The 16,655-nt window shown below is 38.2% G+C and overlaps 1 protein-coding gene and 1 long non-coding RNA gene across 7 annotated transcripts; one reads left to right on the top strand and one right to left on the bottom strand.

The window, feature by feature from the left end:
- Positions 1–1,966: 1,966 nt before the first annotated feature.
- On the bottom strand, positions 1,967–3,122 carry LOC134322859 (uncharacterized). Of its 2 annotated transcripts, none has more exons than XR_010013987.1 (2): positions 2,985–3,122; positions 1,967–2,199 (listed from the first exon to the last, which is right to left on the bottom strand). It is a non-coding gene; the product is annotated as an uncharacterized LOC134322859 (long non-coding RNA). The 2 variants fall into 2 exon arrangements; XR_010013988.1 differs by lacking the exon at positions 2,985–3,122 and adding an exon at positions 2,432–2,506.
- A 363-nt stretch (positions 3,123–3,485) lies between these two features.
- ttc38 (tetratricopeptide repeat domain 38) lies at positions 3,486–14,813 on the top strand. 5 transcript variants are annotated; one of them, XM_063004785.1, is made up of 15 exons: positions 3,486–3,543; positions 4,590–4,630; positions 5,277–5,354; positions 5,488–5,569; positions 6,266–6,437; positions 7,502–7,675; positions 8,582–8,657; positions 9,215–9,334; positions 9,418–9,477; positions 9,573–9,611; positions 10,748–10,829; positions 11,040–11,205; positions 13,538–13,697; positions 14,194–14,267; positions 14,414–14,813. In XM_063004785.1, the coding sequence occupies exons 2-15, from the start codon at positions 4,601–4,603 to the stop codon at positions 14,499–14,501; spliced, it is 1,401 nt and encodes a 466-aa protein (XP_062860855.1). In that variant the 5' UTR covers positions 3,486–3,543; positions 4,590–4,600; the 3' UTR covers positions 14,502–14,813. The 5 variants fall into 5 exon arrangements, with proteins under 5 accessions (XP_062860855.1, XP_062860854.1, XP_062860856.1 ...); XM_063004786.1 differs by lacking the exon at positions 3,486–3,543 and adding an exon at positions 5,068–5,145 and having other exon boundaries at positions 4,574–4,630; XM_063004784.1 differs by lacking the exon at positions 3,486–3,543 and having other exon boundaries at positions 4,439–4,630.
- Positions 14,814–16,655: the final 1,842 nt, after the last annotated feature.

A 16,655-nucleotide genomic window follows, 5' to 3' on the forward strand; every position in this document is an offset into this window, starting at 1 on the left:
ATGCTCTGTTTCAGAATGTCACAGTACATGTTGGAATTCATGTTTCCCTCAATGAACTGCAGCTCCCCAGTGCCAGCAACACTCATGCAGCCCAAGACCATGATGCTACCACCACCATGCTTGACTGTAGGCAAGATACAGTTGTCTTGGTACTTCTCACCAGGGCGCCGCCACACATGCTGGACACCATCTGAGCCAAACAAGTTTATCTTGGTCTCGTCAGACCACAGGGCATTCCAGTAATCCATGTTCTTGGACTGCTTGTCTTCAGCAAACTGTTTGCGGGCTTTCTTGTGCGTCAGCTTCCTTCTGGGATGACGACCATGCAGACCGAGTCGATGCAGTGTGCGGCGTATGGTCTGAGCACTGACAGGCTGACCTCCCACGTCTTCAACCTCTGCAGCAATGCTGGCAGCACTCATGTGTCTATTTTTTAAAGCCAACCTCTGGATATGACGCCGAACACGTGGACTCAACTTCTTTGGTCGACCCTGGCGAAGCCTGTTCCGAGTGGAACCTGTCCTGGAAAACCGCTGTATGACCTTGGCCAACATGCTGTAGCTCAGATTCAGGGTGTTAGCAATCTTCTTATAGCCCAGGCCATCTTTGTGGAGAGCAACAATTCTATTTCTCACATCCTCAGAGAGTTCTTTGCCATGAGGTGCCATGTTGAATATCCAGTGGCCAGTATGAGAGAATTGTACCCAAAACACCAAATTTAACAGCCCTGCTCCACATTTACACCTGGGACCTTGACACATGACACCAGGGAGGGACGACACATTTGGGCACAATTTGGACATGTTCACTGTGGGGTGTACTCACTTATGTTGCAGCTATTTAGACATTAATGGCTGTGTGTTGAGTTATTTTCAGAAGACAGTAAATCTACACTGCTATACAAGCTGTACACTGACTACTCTAAGTTATATCCAAGTTTCATGTCTATAGTGTTTTCCCATGAAAAGATATAATGAAATATTTGCAGAAATGTGAGGGGTGTACTCACTTTTGTGATACACTGTATATGCCAGCGTAAATAGCTGTAAACTTTTCTGTCCAATTTGTATGACGCACTTTTCTTGTAATACCCTTTACTTCATCAAATAATACAACAGACTAAAACACTTCGTGGCAACATTTCCTTTTACCTACCCACGTTTTCTTTTCTCAGTCTAATTACACAAACAGATCGGGCATATTTTGGCATTCAAGAACCATTTCATAATGCAAAGAAGCTTTTAAGATAAGATTCCTTTATTGATCCCCATGGGGGAAATTCGAGTGTTACAGCAGCTCCAGTACAGTAAATAGAGTAAATAAAAAAGTAGAATAAAATAAAAAAATAAGGAAATTATAAAAAAAAATTAGCTATGCTATGCACTGTGTAGTACACTAACTATACGAAAGACATTACAGCTGTGAGTTAATATTCAAGCTCAACAACACCGGTACTTGTTAGCTTAGTCGCTAGTGTTAGCTGCTAAGCTAATTGCAGTGATTTCTGTTTCTATAAGCACTCTGTATTTATAACCCTATCATATTAATGTTGTAATAGATACACAAAACAAAACCATGGACTAACATTAAATGTTGTTTGCATTATTCTGCAGTATTCATTATTTCTGACAGTAATTAAGACTACAAGTTTATAGATTTATATGCCAGCGTAAATAAAGTTGGTGTGATTTCTGCCTGATTTGTATGATGAACTTTTCTAGTAAAACCATTTACTTAATCAAATAATAAAACAGACTAAAACACTTCGTGGCAACATTTCCTTTAACTACCCACTTTTTCATTTCTCAGTCTGATTACACAAACAGATCTGGTGTATTTTCGCATTCAAGACCCATTTTATAAAGCAAAGAAGCCTTTAAGCATGCAAATGAACCATCGTCTCGACTAAAGAACCATTGTTTTTAATCGTGTGTGCAAATCAGGACAATAATCAAGTACAGTAATGTAACATTTATATGTACTTTATTTGTACTTAGAAACAGACACAGACAAAAAACAAAGACAGCAGCTGTGAACAATACAAACATTTACCGCAACATGGTCGCTGTTCCACTAACAACTTAGTTTATCAGTGCTGTTAACAGATGATCATTCATCCACATAACGCTGCCTGGCTTCCTTGCTGAGTTCGTCTCGGTACAGTTTCCTCTCATTTCACGTCTGATTCTCCAGCTTTTACTGTTATGAAAGAGTAAACATTAATGAAAGTGTCTTTGATGCTAATTTAACTGACGAAAATAACACCTCAACGAAGGCGCGTCGATGACGTCAGGGCACACGTGACTGACAAAAACCAATGAGCAAGAAGTAAAATTTGGGCTGGTTTGTAATCAATTTGGCAGCTTAAAATATAAATAAAAAAGCTATTGCTAAAACAGGTGGAATATAAATAGGTCTCCCTTCTCCCTACCTTCTCCCACCACATCCAAACCGTTGTCAAAAGTTCGATTGACAGGTTATTCTTTCCAGTCCAAAACACTGTTGCCACGCCCATCAATACACTGATTCATATGTTAGACAAGTGATTTGAGTTGATTATGAAGGTAAGAAAGTCTTGTACATATAACCTTTCATTGCTTGCAAGTTTATTTTTATTTACATGCAAAGGGTTGTGTGTGTCCTAACAAATAATGCATTTTACAAACTTGGTAGGCTACTTTAAAGACATGCAAGCAAAAATAATTTGTCCTTTATAATGTTTATTTACTGATCTGTACATTTTAAGATATTAATTTGTAGGTCATGATGGTTTAACTGGTTTATTATTTGTGAAATGCTAAACATCATCTGCTTATCCTGTGTTTTGGTTTTTATTTTATTCATTTTGGCTGAAAATTACTGTCGCAATCTGGCAACCCTGCCCAGAGTAGCTCAGTGTTGTCTTAAAAAACAAAAACAAACCACGAATCAACAGAAGAATGTTCATTTGTAGTTGTAAACATATTTAGGGTGTTTTTACCCACTTTTTGTCTCTCCCACGATGTTATTCCTCTCTTCTACAGCGTCAATTACACACAAAAGGACCTTATGCAAATTAGGCGATGACGTCATTTAGCGACTTTTAGGACAGCCAATAGCTACTTTCCTTACTGAGGAGTTGGCAACACTGGTGTGAAGGTGTCAATACCTAGCCTAGCCAACTAGTCTACAGCTGAGATACTAAAACCCAAATAACTCATACACCATAACTATTATTATCATTATTATTATAAAATAAATAAATAAGGACTATAAAGACACTGTGTAGTACACTAACTATACGAAAGACATCATAGCTGTGGGTTAATATCCAATATCAACAACACCGGTACTTGTTAGCTTAGTCGCTAGTGTTAGCTGCTAAGCTAATTGCAGTGATTACTGTTTCTATAAGCACACTGTTTGTAACTCTTTATCATATTAATATTGTGATACATAAATGTTTATAAGTAGCTGCTCTCTGTAAGGTTGTAGATACAGTCAGCTGTTTAAGGCGGTCAGATTTCTTGTTTCTGGATGCTTTACTTTCTCCTCACTTCTGAGGTAAAGCGTTCCATCATGGCCACCAAGCGGCTAACTCATACCACGTAGCTGTAAGCTGGGTGAATAAATATGTACATTTTTTAATTGATAAAATAAAAGTGACCGAATATATTTGTCCTTGTTAATATACAATGAAAATAGATGAGATTCTGTCAACATTTATAAGCACAAAGTCAAAAGAAAAGCGCAGAGAAGGAGAATCTCACTACGCATGCTCCGATTCACGAAACTGACCTACTAGGGTGGTTTCGTGAATTTGCGTAAGATGTGTTCGTATTTTACATACATATAATTTACACTATGATTTCGAGAAATTTACCCCTATTGTATGTACAGTACATGCAAAGCAAAGTATTCAAAAAATTTACAGCTTATGAGGCTTGGGTTTTGGGATATTTATTTCTGCTGGACTTGGCAACCCTTGCTGCACCACAGCCTATCAGTTTCTCCCTATGTTACATTTTGAGGCACACTAGTTGAGAACTGTTTAAAACAACTGTTATCTTGACTCAGTCTTAGATTATTAGTAAAAAGTATTTATTTCAGTTTCAAAAACACATATTCCTCATAGCTCATATACTCTTAACTGTTTTAACGTTCATTAGGTATAATCGAATGGTTACAAGGGGGGTGCAAATTCACAATCATGATGCTAGTGATAAAAAAAAGTGGTTTGTTGGTCTTAGATTGTGTTGGACAGGCACTCAGTGAGCATTTACCCCTATTCCCCCTCTTTTTATTTAGTTTTTCATTAGTTTGTCATGTTTGGTTTGTTGAGGTAATGTCTTAAAGTCCAGACCTAACTGACTCGTTTCTTTCAGACGGAAAATGCTCTTGAGATTGATTAAAAATCTGAATTCTTATGTTCTGCAAGTATTTTAACGTTGTATGTAACTGTGTAAACAATGAAATATTGACCAGTACATGTTTAAGATCATGGCCCTGATGAAGCCAGATCATGTAGAAATCCGCTCCTGATTTTTCTTCTCTCATTATTTCCACACATGCCCTCCTGACAACTTTCACATGAGACTTGCACTTCAAAGCTTCTCCTGCAATGATTGCTGCTAGTTTCAGGGACTGTAAGGTAAATAGAAAATGTTACTTGTTTATGTTATTTGTTAAATTAACACTAAATGCTAGTAACGTGCAATAATAATCTGAATATTATTCTGTAATCTTTGCTTCGATCAAAGTACGAACTTTGAAATCATGGAATAGTTTCGATATCAGTGTTAAATGTAAGTACATATTGTTTTTTTAAGGATTAGTTACAGTGTCAGATAAATGTACACTGAATTACATTGTGTAGTTTGTAAATGCAGCGTTCACTTGCGCCAACGTTTTTAGATCGCAAATGAAAACAATTTCATCGCAAATAAATAAATAAACAGGTCAGGAACGAAGTGCACTTATGTGGCGAGTAGTAAAACAGTTTTAAATCAGTTCATTGATTTTGCTTTACAACCTGAATTCAAGTTACATTTCCAGTGTAACCTACAATAAGTTCTACACGTTTCCCAGTACAGGATGTACAGGATGTAAAGTTTCAGTATTGCAGCATGTAACAGTTGAGTGTAAAAACCGTCCTGTTTTTATTATGTGAGTATATGCAGAACAGTAAGGTCATGATTTTATATTTAGATAATTTAAATAAACTAAATTCAGATGAATGAATGAAATTGATATTGGTTCTTTAGAGCAGCCTGTCTTATGTGTTTTTATTTTTCCAGACGTGGAAGGCAGAAGGTCTGCCACTGTCCACCAGCAGTAATGAGGCCTGTAAATTATATGATGCCATACTTACACAGGTAACTTTCATATGGTCTGCTATCAAAATGAAAAGAGGACAGAGTTTCTACTGTTTTGGGTTGTGCTCAAATTCTCAACCATTGTTTTTGGTGCTCAGATTCATAATTCTTGACTGTTGTTTCCTGTCCTCAGTATGTAACTTGGCGTAATGATGAGACTCTAGGAGGAATAGAGGGCTGTATGGCTCAGGTCCAAGCAGCTGACCCAGATTTTGGTATGTGAATTATGCTTATTCATGTGAGTAACAGATTTATTTTTAAAAACTTTGAAAACCTCAGCGCAAATGTTCTCTGTTTAGATGCAGCTTGATTTTTTTTATTATCAATGAGACAAAATTAGATTTTTAAAGGCTAAATGTAAATTACTGACTTTTCTGCTGGAAATGTTTCAGTAAAAACTGCAAAAAGAATATTTTTGAACACGACTTGTGGCAGTTATGTGGGACAACAGTAGTTTTGACTAATTAGACATACTCCTCAGCTCTGTAGTATGTAACACAAGGCAAAATACATGCTTTGAGCCTTCCATTTTGTGTTGATGTAATAGTTGTCTCGTAAGTATAAAGAAAGTTACCCCGTAACCACTATCCTAAACAGGAATACATACACCCTGGACAGGGCACCAGCACACATGCACAAATTTACTCATATCCAGGGGGCGATTTAAAGAGGGCAGTTTACCTATTGGCATGTTTTTGGAAGGTTTGAGAGAACTGAAATGCCTTGAGGAACAGTGACAGAACATATTTTATTTACTACATAGCAAGCTTAGCATATTGAAATACAGCTATGGCAAATTTTCTTTGCTGTATGCAGAATCAATTAATCAAATCAATGTTTAAGTGTCATTTAAATGTAATTTTTTAAAATTTACTGTTGATTAGTGCATTCGTTATGTTACTGTGCTGCAGTGATGGGGCATGTGATCAGCACTGGATTGCAGTTGGTGGGTACAGGCAGTTCAGTGCTACGGGATGAAAAATTGGCCAGTGCCGTGAGCAGGACGCTGGAGCTCGCCAACTGCCAGGAACTCGCGCATCGAGAGAAACAACACGTCAAAGCAATCAAGCTCTTTTCTAAAGGGTAATCAAGCTTATTCATACACTAATATTACACCAAGCTGCAGAGAGGTTTATCCCTGCTCAGTGTTTTAAAGTAAGAAAGTAGTAGTAGAGTATAAAGGAAATTGGTAAATTCTTTCTGTGTCTATTTATTCTGCATGCTTTGTGATGTGGATTTGGTTTTTGCTGGTTATAATTTTGCCCTTCTATACTTAATAACCTTCAATGATGAATTATATAACTAAAATGACAGGCCTTTTATTAAATACAAAAAGCTTATTTGAAAGCAATTTGAGCTGCAAGTCATGGATACATTGGATACATTTCTACAAGCTGAGCACACCTGTACCTTTCATATGTAAAATATTCAACCCACCTCACCTTAAAAGGTATTATGGTGATGTGTATAGAATCATATAAAAACGTGCAAGCATTAGAAAATACACAAGTCAAATAAAACAAAAGTGTGTTGACCTTCATAAATCATACAATGGCTGTAAAAAAATAGACACACATCTGAAAAATGCTCTGTATCCACAGGGCAATAGCTAACAAATGGAGCTGTATTATTCTGCCTGAAAGACATCGTAAATGTATTTTGCTCCATAAAAAATAGGATCCAGAGGATGAACTCCTGTAAAAAAGCATATTTAAAATAAATATGTGCTTCTGCTCTGTATGGAAAATGGCAACGCTCCAAAACTGAGAAATGCCTGCTATAGGCCATCTGTAACTATGACACAGTTAAGCAAAGTTCACTTTTTCTGTACAACAGAAGAGTATTGTAATAATAACGCCCATGAGCTTGTCTTATGATTCAAACAAACTACAACATTTTATAGCAGTAATAACATGCCCCCACATTGTTCCATGTTTTATGCACAGAACATTTTATGTCTAATCTTATTTCATTAACTGGAATATGTAACTTTTGTGTAGGCACTTGGCCTGCCAATGGCACAGTTGAGATTTAAACTCGGATCTCAGCAGTGGTGGGCTATGGTAATAGACCACTGTGCCATCCGAGCTCCTTTTCCTTTAAAAGAAAAACTTTTAAATATGTTTAATATAATAAATGTGTTTCAGAGCCTTGGCGCAGGCATGCGACGTTTGGGAAGATATTTTGGTGGAACACCCCACAGATATGCTGGCTTTGAAGTTTTCTCATGATGGATTTTTTTACCTGGGCGAGCAGACTCAGATGAGAGACTCGGTCGCCAGGGTGCTTCCACACTGGAAACCACACATGCCTCTGTACAGGTAGCACACCTCTCACTCACGCTTTAGATTTTATTTTATATTCATTCTGTTATGACACTTTAGTGGGGTTGGTCTCGCTGGGTCACACTTTAACTCTAATTAGATGAGTCTGGAGAAGCTTTTTAAGAAGTTTGGCTTAAAGGTGGGTGTAGTGAAATCTTACTAGTGCAGGATCAAATTAACCAAACTTTTATAAGCTAGTCTTTGCCTAATAAAACATCAGGGACAGAAATGAGTGTTGTTCCAAACCACACCCCACTTATGCATTAGCAGGATTATAGTTACACACTATGTAGTTTTGTTGGAGCTGAAGTTTGTGCTGTTATCTGTAAGACAGGATGCAAACAGTACGGCAGCACAAAAAATAACAAATAAACAATCAGATGGTAAGCCATTAAAAAACATATATTTTTAAGATGTAGGTTGTTTAGTGGAAAACAAGGAACAATTGTTAAAAGCTCTTGGGTAATGCGTTGTCAATGCAATTCGTTTGCAGGGACTTATCCCAGACAAGGGTGGCTTGCAGGGTAGCACTGTTGCTTCACAGCAAGAAGGTCCAGAGTCCTTTCTGTGTGGAGCATGCATGTTCTCCCCGTTTCCTCCAGGGGCTCCGGTTTCCTCCCACAGTCCGAAGACATCCAAGTGAGATGCATTGGAGATATAAAATTGGTCATGACTGTGTTTGACATTAAACTTGTGAACTGATGAATCTTGTGTAACCAGTAACTACCTGTCCTGTCATGAATACAACCAAAAGTGTGTAAAACATGATGTTAAAATCCTAATAAATAAATAAATATCCCACACGTAATCTTGTTAGATCAAAGTTGAGCCCCCGTGTGACCGCAGTGTGGTTTACAGTTCTGAACACCGTATTTATATTGTGATCTTTGTGTTTATCCTTAGTTACCTAAAAGGCTTGTATTCATTTGGACTTCTTGAGACTCATTTCTATGACCAAGCAGAGAGGATAGCAAAAGAGGTAATCAATTGTTTGTTTTAGTGAGAAACTAGTAAATCTTACTTTTACAATACATGATTCATTTTTGTATTTTTATCTAAATATTATAGGGTTTAGGGTTTTATTAGCATTCAGTGGAGTTTTGTTAGTTTCTGCTAGATTTTACTGTCTTAGCTTTTAGATGTAAAGCACCACATGAAACTGGCTTATAACTTGCTCAGGGGCACTCAGATGGCACAGGGGTAACTTAGACTTGCCCACTACTGCTTGGATCCAGGGCTCGAATCCCCAATGGTGCTAATGGCTGTTTAGATGTCTACATACACTCATGTTTGACTATGTCTTGTGGTGGTGGGGTTATGGCCATGTCCCAATGAAAGATTGGCATCCAGTCCGGGGTGTGCTATTGCAATTTGCCTAGTTATTTTGGGCAAACAGCTCCCATCATGATAAAATAATAAAGGCTGCCTCTAAACTGTTTAAACTGGTGAGCATTTCATATGACTTTTCTATATTTCTTTAAAATCGACTCTTTAATATTAGAGATAGCATTGCTTGTTTGTCTGGTGTGTTTCTAGGGCCTGGCTTTAACCCGTGAAGACGGCTGGTGTGTCCACTCTGTGGCTCACGTCCACGAGATGAAAGCAGAGATAGAAAAGGGGCTGAAGTTCATGGCCTCCACTGAGAAAGACTGGGTGGTGCGCTTATTCATTTTTTTGTTAAATTGATACTGGTCATCATAAAATCTTCACACTGTATTAAGCTATTTTGTTTTCTGAAGGTGTGTGACATGTTGGCATGTCATAACTATTGGCACTGGGCTCTGTATCACATTGAGAAGGTGAGCTTTTGAATAATAGATTTTAGTCTGATTATTAGTTACACTAGCTGTTCTAAATGATTGTTTTTACTTCTATGCATTGTTCTAATCCACAGGGAGAGTATGACGCAGCTCTAAAAATATTTGATGAGCAGGTGAGTGGTGTTAAAACTTTTGCTCTTGAATGTGTATATAATCTGCTAAGGGCTTGCATTATGGGTTAAAGTATGATAACACTTTTAATTAGTGAGTTTATGTGTTTTAACCACACCCATTGATTTGTATGAATTCCTTTGTATAAAAAAATAATATGCTTCCACTGTTGTGGCAGCAGTTTGTGGACGGATCTGTCCAGTTTCATCATGTTTGTGCAACAGTGCAAAAAGTGAAGTCCATAAAGACATGATAAGTCTGATTAGTTTAGTGTTAGGAAACACCAGTGTCCTGCACAGTGCCCTGACTTCAATCATGTGGAACATTTTTTAAATTAATTGGAATCTTTATTGCCAATCAGGTTTTAAAATCCAGCATTAGGGGCGGATTTTCACTCTTTGTATCATATGGGTGCAAATTCCCACAGAGACATGCAAAAACAAAATCATGGGGAAAGCTTCCCCAGAAGAGTGGATAAGTTACAATGGTTATCACGTTTGCTGAACTTTGCTCAGGTTAATGAGGTTAAAGTCTTATAATAGCTTAAAGATAGCATGTAGGATTTGAGTTGAACTTTGAGATTGTGAACAGAAATGTTCTCAAACTGCCAAGACTAGTTTGTGTTATGCCATTTGGTTTATTAGTTCAGCTCTAGAGCTATAAGGTTAATTCAACAGGGAGTGGAAGTCACTCTTACCATTGTAGCTTTGTCTACAGTCTTGTGTTGTGTCTCAGTTGTTTACCCCACTAAACAAATGTTCAGAACCAAAATAAGATGACATTTGTGGTTGTTTAATATTTGCGTGTTTTTTTTTTTAAGATTAAACAGTCTTTTACTGAATTTTCCTAGACTGTCTTCGTGATGTCATGCCATTTGCCCACTAGTTCCTCTAATTCCTTTTTTCTTAATACAGTCATGGCATTGTTCAAAGCTTTAAGACAAATACTGTGATTTTCTAAAGCTCTGGTGTAATATGGTAAATTTGAAGTTTTCATACAGTACCATGCAAAAGTTTAGACTTAGCTCACTTCTAGCTTACAAGAACTGGTCATCAAAAAGTGCTGTTTTCTAGTGCTTGGACTCCTATATTTTCTACTGGCTTTCTTCTGAAAGAGTTCTTCTGAATCACTGTTTTAGGTTTCCCGTCGTTGTGTAAAGTCTGGAGCCATGCTGGACACAGTGGATGCCTGTTCACTGCTCTACAGGCTAGAAATGGAGGGTAATATTGTCTTATATATGCAAGATACTAGACTACAACTTCGTCTGACAACAGAGAACTGTTTATCAGGGGTTTATTATGATATTAATGTGCCTTAAAAGTTAAACATCCAACCAACTTATTAAATCATGTTTTGACTCTAGCAGTATGTTAAAACTTTTATGATGCAGTTATGTTTATAGTGTAAGCATACAAACTTGTGTCCCTCAGGTGTGAGCGTAAAGGAACGTTACCGGGAGATGCTGCAGGTGACAAAGCCACACTCAGAAGACCACACTCTGCTGTTTAATGATCTGCACTTTCTCATGGTTTCTCTGGGCAGTAAAGACACCGGCACCACCCAGCATCTGCTGGAGAGCCTACGAGAGCTTGCCAAGTAAGCTGATTTTTATGCTCTAAAGGATTATTTATACAGTTTATCTGCATCTGTGTGAACATATGCATGCTGTACACAGATGTATGCATGAGTGTCACTGAACACTTTAACTTAGATTTGCATCAGCTAGTAGGTGGCACTTTTACATTCTTGATTGTACATTGTAACAGGTTCATACATCAGAGAGTTGTGCTTTTGGAGAGGTGCACCGCTGCTTTTCACCTTGCTTACCCATAACCTCACAAACAAGTGTGGGGGTGTGTGTCATTATCTAAAGAACCCACATTCTAGCTTTGAGCTACAATTTAAGTGGGTCTGCAGTTCAAATCTCACAGATTTGCTAAATCATTATGACTAATTTTCCCTGACAGCTGTACTATAGCCAACATCTTTAGGGATTTTATTTAAAAGATAAAGAAAAAAAATAAAAGAACTCCGTACTTTGGTTTTGTGAAAGTGTCATGATTTATAATATGACATGACAGCAAGAAATCCTTAGGGTGGGAATTTAGAGAGCATAGAAGTATGGAATTTTCCTCCAGGCAGAACAATTTTACTCTGTTCTTTGGTGTTTGTCTACATTACACAATTCTGCCAAGTGCTTAAGTTAAAATTTAGCAGGTCAAAGGTACAACTTTAGATGTTTTAAATGTTTGTGTTTTTACTGGCTCCACGAGGCTGGTAGTTTAGCCAATCACAAGACAGAGACAGATACATACATCGATAAATAGACAGATAGAACAAATCAGCTTGCTATTATTGACTTGTGCACCTTAAAATCAAAGGCCTAATACAATAAAATATGTGCCTATCACTAAATATCTTCTTTTAAGACTCAAACCCACCCACAAATTCTGCCCTACAGCATGATAGGTGTCAATCGAAATTATGAGGGCCATCAATGTGTGAAAGGCATATAAGAGTTAGTATTTCCAACCCTGGGGGAAAAAGCAAGATGTTTAGTTTTATAAGAGTAATTTAAAGTAAGGCAAATACAAAGAAATACCTGCTATTATAATAATAACCAAAGAAAGAAACCAAAAGAGTCCTGGCTGCAGTCTTAACTTCTCTGTTCTTGGTCCCATCATTTATACTCTGCTGGTGTTATTATCTGATCCAACCCTTCTAGAACACTCTGTGCTGAGACAGCTATATGTTGATTACATACATTAAGTAACACACGGGTTTACTACACTTCTATTCCTAAGTGGCACATTTACAGAAAGTGGAAAGTAACAGAACACAAACCTTTGTGATAACCAACCACTGTGATAGCCAGAGCAAACAAACAATATTTCTCTATATCCATTATTATATAGATAAGCTTATTTTATAATGATTAACTATAAAGTGTTAAAGTTGTGTTGATGGAGGAATAAAGTGTAATCATTATCTTCTGCACACACACTCCACATTCACTGACCCACCAGTGAACTCACCACTCCAAGGGGCTATTAGAGAAGAATCGCTCAAACATTTAAGTAGTGAAACATGAAATGAGAACCAATTAGTGTATTTTTACTCAGAGAAGTGCACAGCACGTTATCAGCAGAGACAAGAGAATTAGAGGAAAAGAAGAAAAAGCTATTTGTCTGGCCACCTCAGATGAGCTGTTCATGACCCCTCTCAGTGTGCTTTCTTCCAGAGACGTTAAGCTAATTATCACCTATTTTTTTAAGGGCTACGTACAGTGCTGAAAAAGTGTCCCTCCTCTCATGTCTTCTATTTTTGCTAATTTGTCACATTTGAATATATTAGATAATTTTAATATAAGATAATTAGATATATACATTATATTTCAAGTAAACACAAAATGCAGCTTTTGTATAATCATTCCATTTACTGAAGATAATTTATTTAAAAACCAAATCACCCATGTAAAAATATGATAGCCCCAACCCTAATAACTGGTTGTGCCACCCTTGGCAGTAATAACTGCAATTAAACATTTACGATGAGTCTTACACCACTATAGAGAAATTTTGGTCCACTCTTTTTTTTGCAGAATTGTTTTAATTTAGCTGAAGGGTTTTTAGCATAAACTGATGTTTAAGGTTTTGTCACAGCATCTTCAAAGGATTCTAGTCAGCTCTTTGACTCGGCCACTTCAAAACGGATCATTGTACTTCTCCATAACCCAACTGTGCTTGAGCTTTAGGTCACAAATGGACAGGCGGACATTCTCTAGCTACGAAAAGTTATGTTATCATCTGAGATCAGTCTTGCAGTCCCCCAAAGACAGGACTATATAATGCTACTTACTTTTGTAAATGCAGATAAATATGCTTTTTTGTTTTTACTTTGGTCTGTTTACTTGTCTGATGTTAATTAGAGAGCCAGGGGAGAACCATCAGCACCAGCTTGCTAACACCATTGGGCTGCCTATGTGTCAGGCATTGGTGGAATATGACCAAGGAAACTACAGCAAAACCGTGGAGCTGCTCAAACCATTAAGATACAGCTTCACAGATATAGGGGGCAGTGATGCACAGGTTAGTAGTCTCAGTTTTCTTGTGTACATTAAAAAGTAGCAAGGTCAATTATTATTATTAGGGTTACAGGATTTAATTCAAATTAAATATTGTGGGGAAAACCAGTGTTTTTTTAGAGTAGAGTGATTTTATGCAATATCTAAGTTCAAGAAAAGTGCACTATAATTGTAATGTAATTATTATAATTATTGCATTCATTGATCTTTACGAACAGCTGTATTATGATCATTTGGCACAATGAAGTTATAAATGCTGGACAGTGCACCAGCCATTTACTGGGCAATGCACACTCTCCCACCCACTCATATCTAGGGCCAAGTAGGAATAGCCAATCCACCATCTAGCATGTTTAAAAGAGTAATTGGAAAGATTTTCTGCAAAAAGCTGGAAAATACACATTCGCCCTTTCCACAAGTGCAACGTCGGTGGCTATTTCTTTGCATCTTGATTATCTTTTTACTAAAAAAATTAACATTGCCTTTCTTTTGTTCTTAAGAGGGATGTCCTTAACCAGCTACTGATCCATGCTGCCATGAAGTCAGAGAACAAACAACATCAAAAATTTGCCAGGTCCCATATTTTTGTTTACTCACAATCTTGTCATTAGAGCAGAAACTGTTTTGCAGCCTATTAAATGTCATCTGTTTGTAGTTTTTATGACTAGCTTTAAGTCTTGAATACTGTTCTGAAGAAGGTATTTTGTATTATTTGTGCAGGTGCTTGCTGGTTGAGAGAGATGCAGCAAGGCAGAACTCTCCTCTGACTGACCGACTTATTCAAAGAGCCCATTCTCTTCACATTTAGCCGCAGATACATGTCATTTCATTACATTTCATTATATATACACATTCTTTCCAAACTAAAAACATACCATATATAGTACTGATTGATAGAGAAAGAGAGACGCACTAACATACCAGAAGGCAAAACATATGCTGACTCTGGAGCTATGTGGCACCACTATCTGTTGTGCCGCTGCGTTGGCCAGAGGAATAAATTTGCATATATTTTTTTATATTTTTTTTCAATAGATTCCTTACATCATTTAAAATATTATGGTAAAACAAAAACTTCTTAAAGTCATACATGTACAGTAAAGGGGAAACACTTGATCAACCACCTTTGTTTTTGTTTAATATACTTTTAGTGCATATATTAACTTTAAATGTAGACACTTTTTACCCTGTTTTAAACTTTTGCAAAAAATATGTATGGACTCTAACGGCAGTCGTAGCTCAGTGGTTAAGATACTGGATTATATTGCTGATTGCTGATTTTAAAATCACTCACAGATATGTTTAAGGTACAGGGGTTGGACAAAATAACTGAAACACCTGGTTTTAGACCACAATAATTTATTAGTATGGTGTAGGGCCTCCTTTTGCGGCCAATACAGCGTCAATTCGTCTTGGAAATGACATATACAAGTCCTGCACAGTGGTCAGAGGGATTTTAAGCCATTCTTCTTGCAGGATAGTGGCCAGGTCACTACGTGATGCTGGTGGAGGAAAACGTTTCCTGACTCGCTTCTCCAAAACACCCCAAAGTGGCTCAATAATATTTAGATCTGGTGACTGTGCAGGCCATGGGAGATGTTCAACTTCACTTTCATGTTCATCAAACCAATCTTTCACCAGTCTTGCTGTGTGCATTGGTGCATTGTCATCCTGATACACGGCACCGCCATTGGATGCACATGGTCCTCCAGAATGGTTCGGTAGTCCTTGGCAGTGACGCGCCCATCTAGCACAAGTATTGGGCCAAGGGAATGCCATGATATGGCAGCCCAAACCATCACTGATCCACCCCCATGCTTCACACTGGGCATGCAACAGTCTGGGTGGTACGCTTCTTTGGGGCTTCTCCACACCGTAACTCTCCCGGATGTGGGGAAAACAGTAAAGGTGGACTCATCAGAGAACAATACATGTTTCACATTGTCCACAGCCCAAGATTTGCGCTCCTTGCACCATTGAAACCGACGTTTGGCATTGGCACGAGTGACCAAAGGTTTGGCTATAGCAGCCCGGCCGTGTATATTGACCCTGTGGAGCTCCTGACGGACAGTTCTGGTGGAAACAGGAGAGTCGAGGTGCACATTTAATTCTGCCGTGATTTGGGCAGCCGTGGTTTTATGTTTTTTGGATACAATCCGGGTTAGCACCCGAACATCCCTTTCAGACAGCTTCCTCTTGCGTCCACAGTTAATCCTGTTGGATGTGGTTTGTCCTTCTTGGTGGTATGCTGACATTACCCTGGATACCGTGGCTCTTGATACATCACAAAGACTTGCTGTCTTGGTCACAGATGCGCCAGCAAGACGTGCACCAACAATTTGTCCTCTTTTGAACTCTGGTATGTCACCCATAATGTTGTGTGCATTGCAATATTTTGAGCAAAACTGTGCTCTTACCCTGCTAATTGAACCTTCACACTCTGCTCTTACTGGTGCAATGTGCAATTAATGAAGATTGGCCACCAGACTGGTCCAATTTAGCCATGAAACCTCCCACACTAAAATGACAGGTGTTTCAGTTATTTTGTCCAACCCCTGTATGTTGCAACTATGGTGACAACTTAGGAGCTGAGACCACTGAGAGCATTGTCTGGTATTTCCAAATTTATGGTGCAGTAGCAAACCTGTCTGGCAGTGTGACAAAGCCCAGATGTTTCTCCAGAGGCCTTAGCAATCCCATCAGGACACACAAATGAAAACCCTGTGTTACTGCAAAACACTTACAAAATGACCTGCTGGGACAAATGTGTCAGAGGCAGCAATCACTTAACAGCTGAGGACTTCAGGGTCAGACTCCATGCATGCTACTCCTGACCAGGTAGCACAGGAAGGTTCAGGGACTGGAGTGAAGTTGTCACCTCTGATGAGTTCAATTTTGGGTTTGCCTGTGGTCAACTAATGGTCAGACAAAATTCTTGGCGGCCCTTGAGACAGAGATGTCT

The sequence above is a fragment of the Trichomycterus rosablanca genome, chromosome 11, assembly GCF_030014385.1.
Source record: "Trichomycterus rosablanca isolate fTriRos1 chromosome 11, fTriRos1.hap1, whole genome shotgun sequence".
Taxonomy (NCBI): Eukaryota; Metazoa; Chordata; class Actinopteri; order Siluriformes; family Trichomycteridae; genus Trichomycterus; species Trichomycterus rosablanca.

Excerpts from the sequence above, each read along its gene's own strand:
- ttc38 (XM_063004785.1), top strand. The coding sequence starts at position 4,601 with ATGATTGCTGCTAGTTTCAGGGACTGTAAG. Across the intron at positions 9,335-9,417 it reads CCACTGAGAAAGACTGGGTG|GTGTGTGACATGTTGGCATG; the intron begins GTGCGCTTATTC and ends TGTTTTCTGAAG. Across the intron at positions 9,478-9,572 it reads CTCTGTATCACATTGAGAAG|GGAGAGTATGACGCAGCTCT; the intron begins GTGAGCTTTTGA and ends TCTAATCCACAG.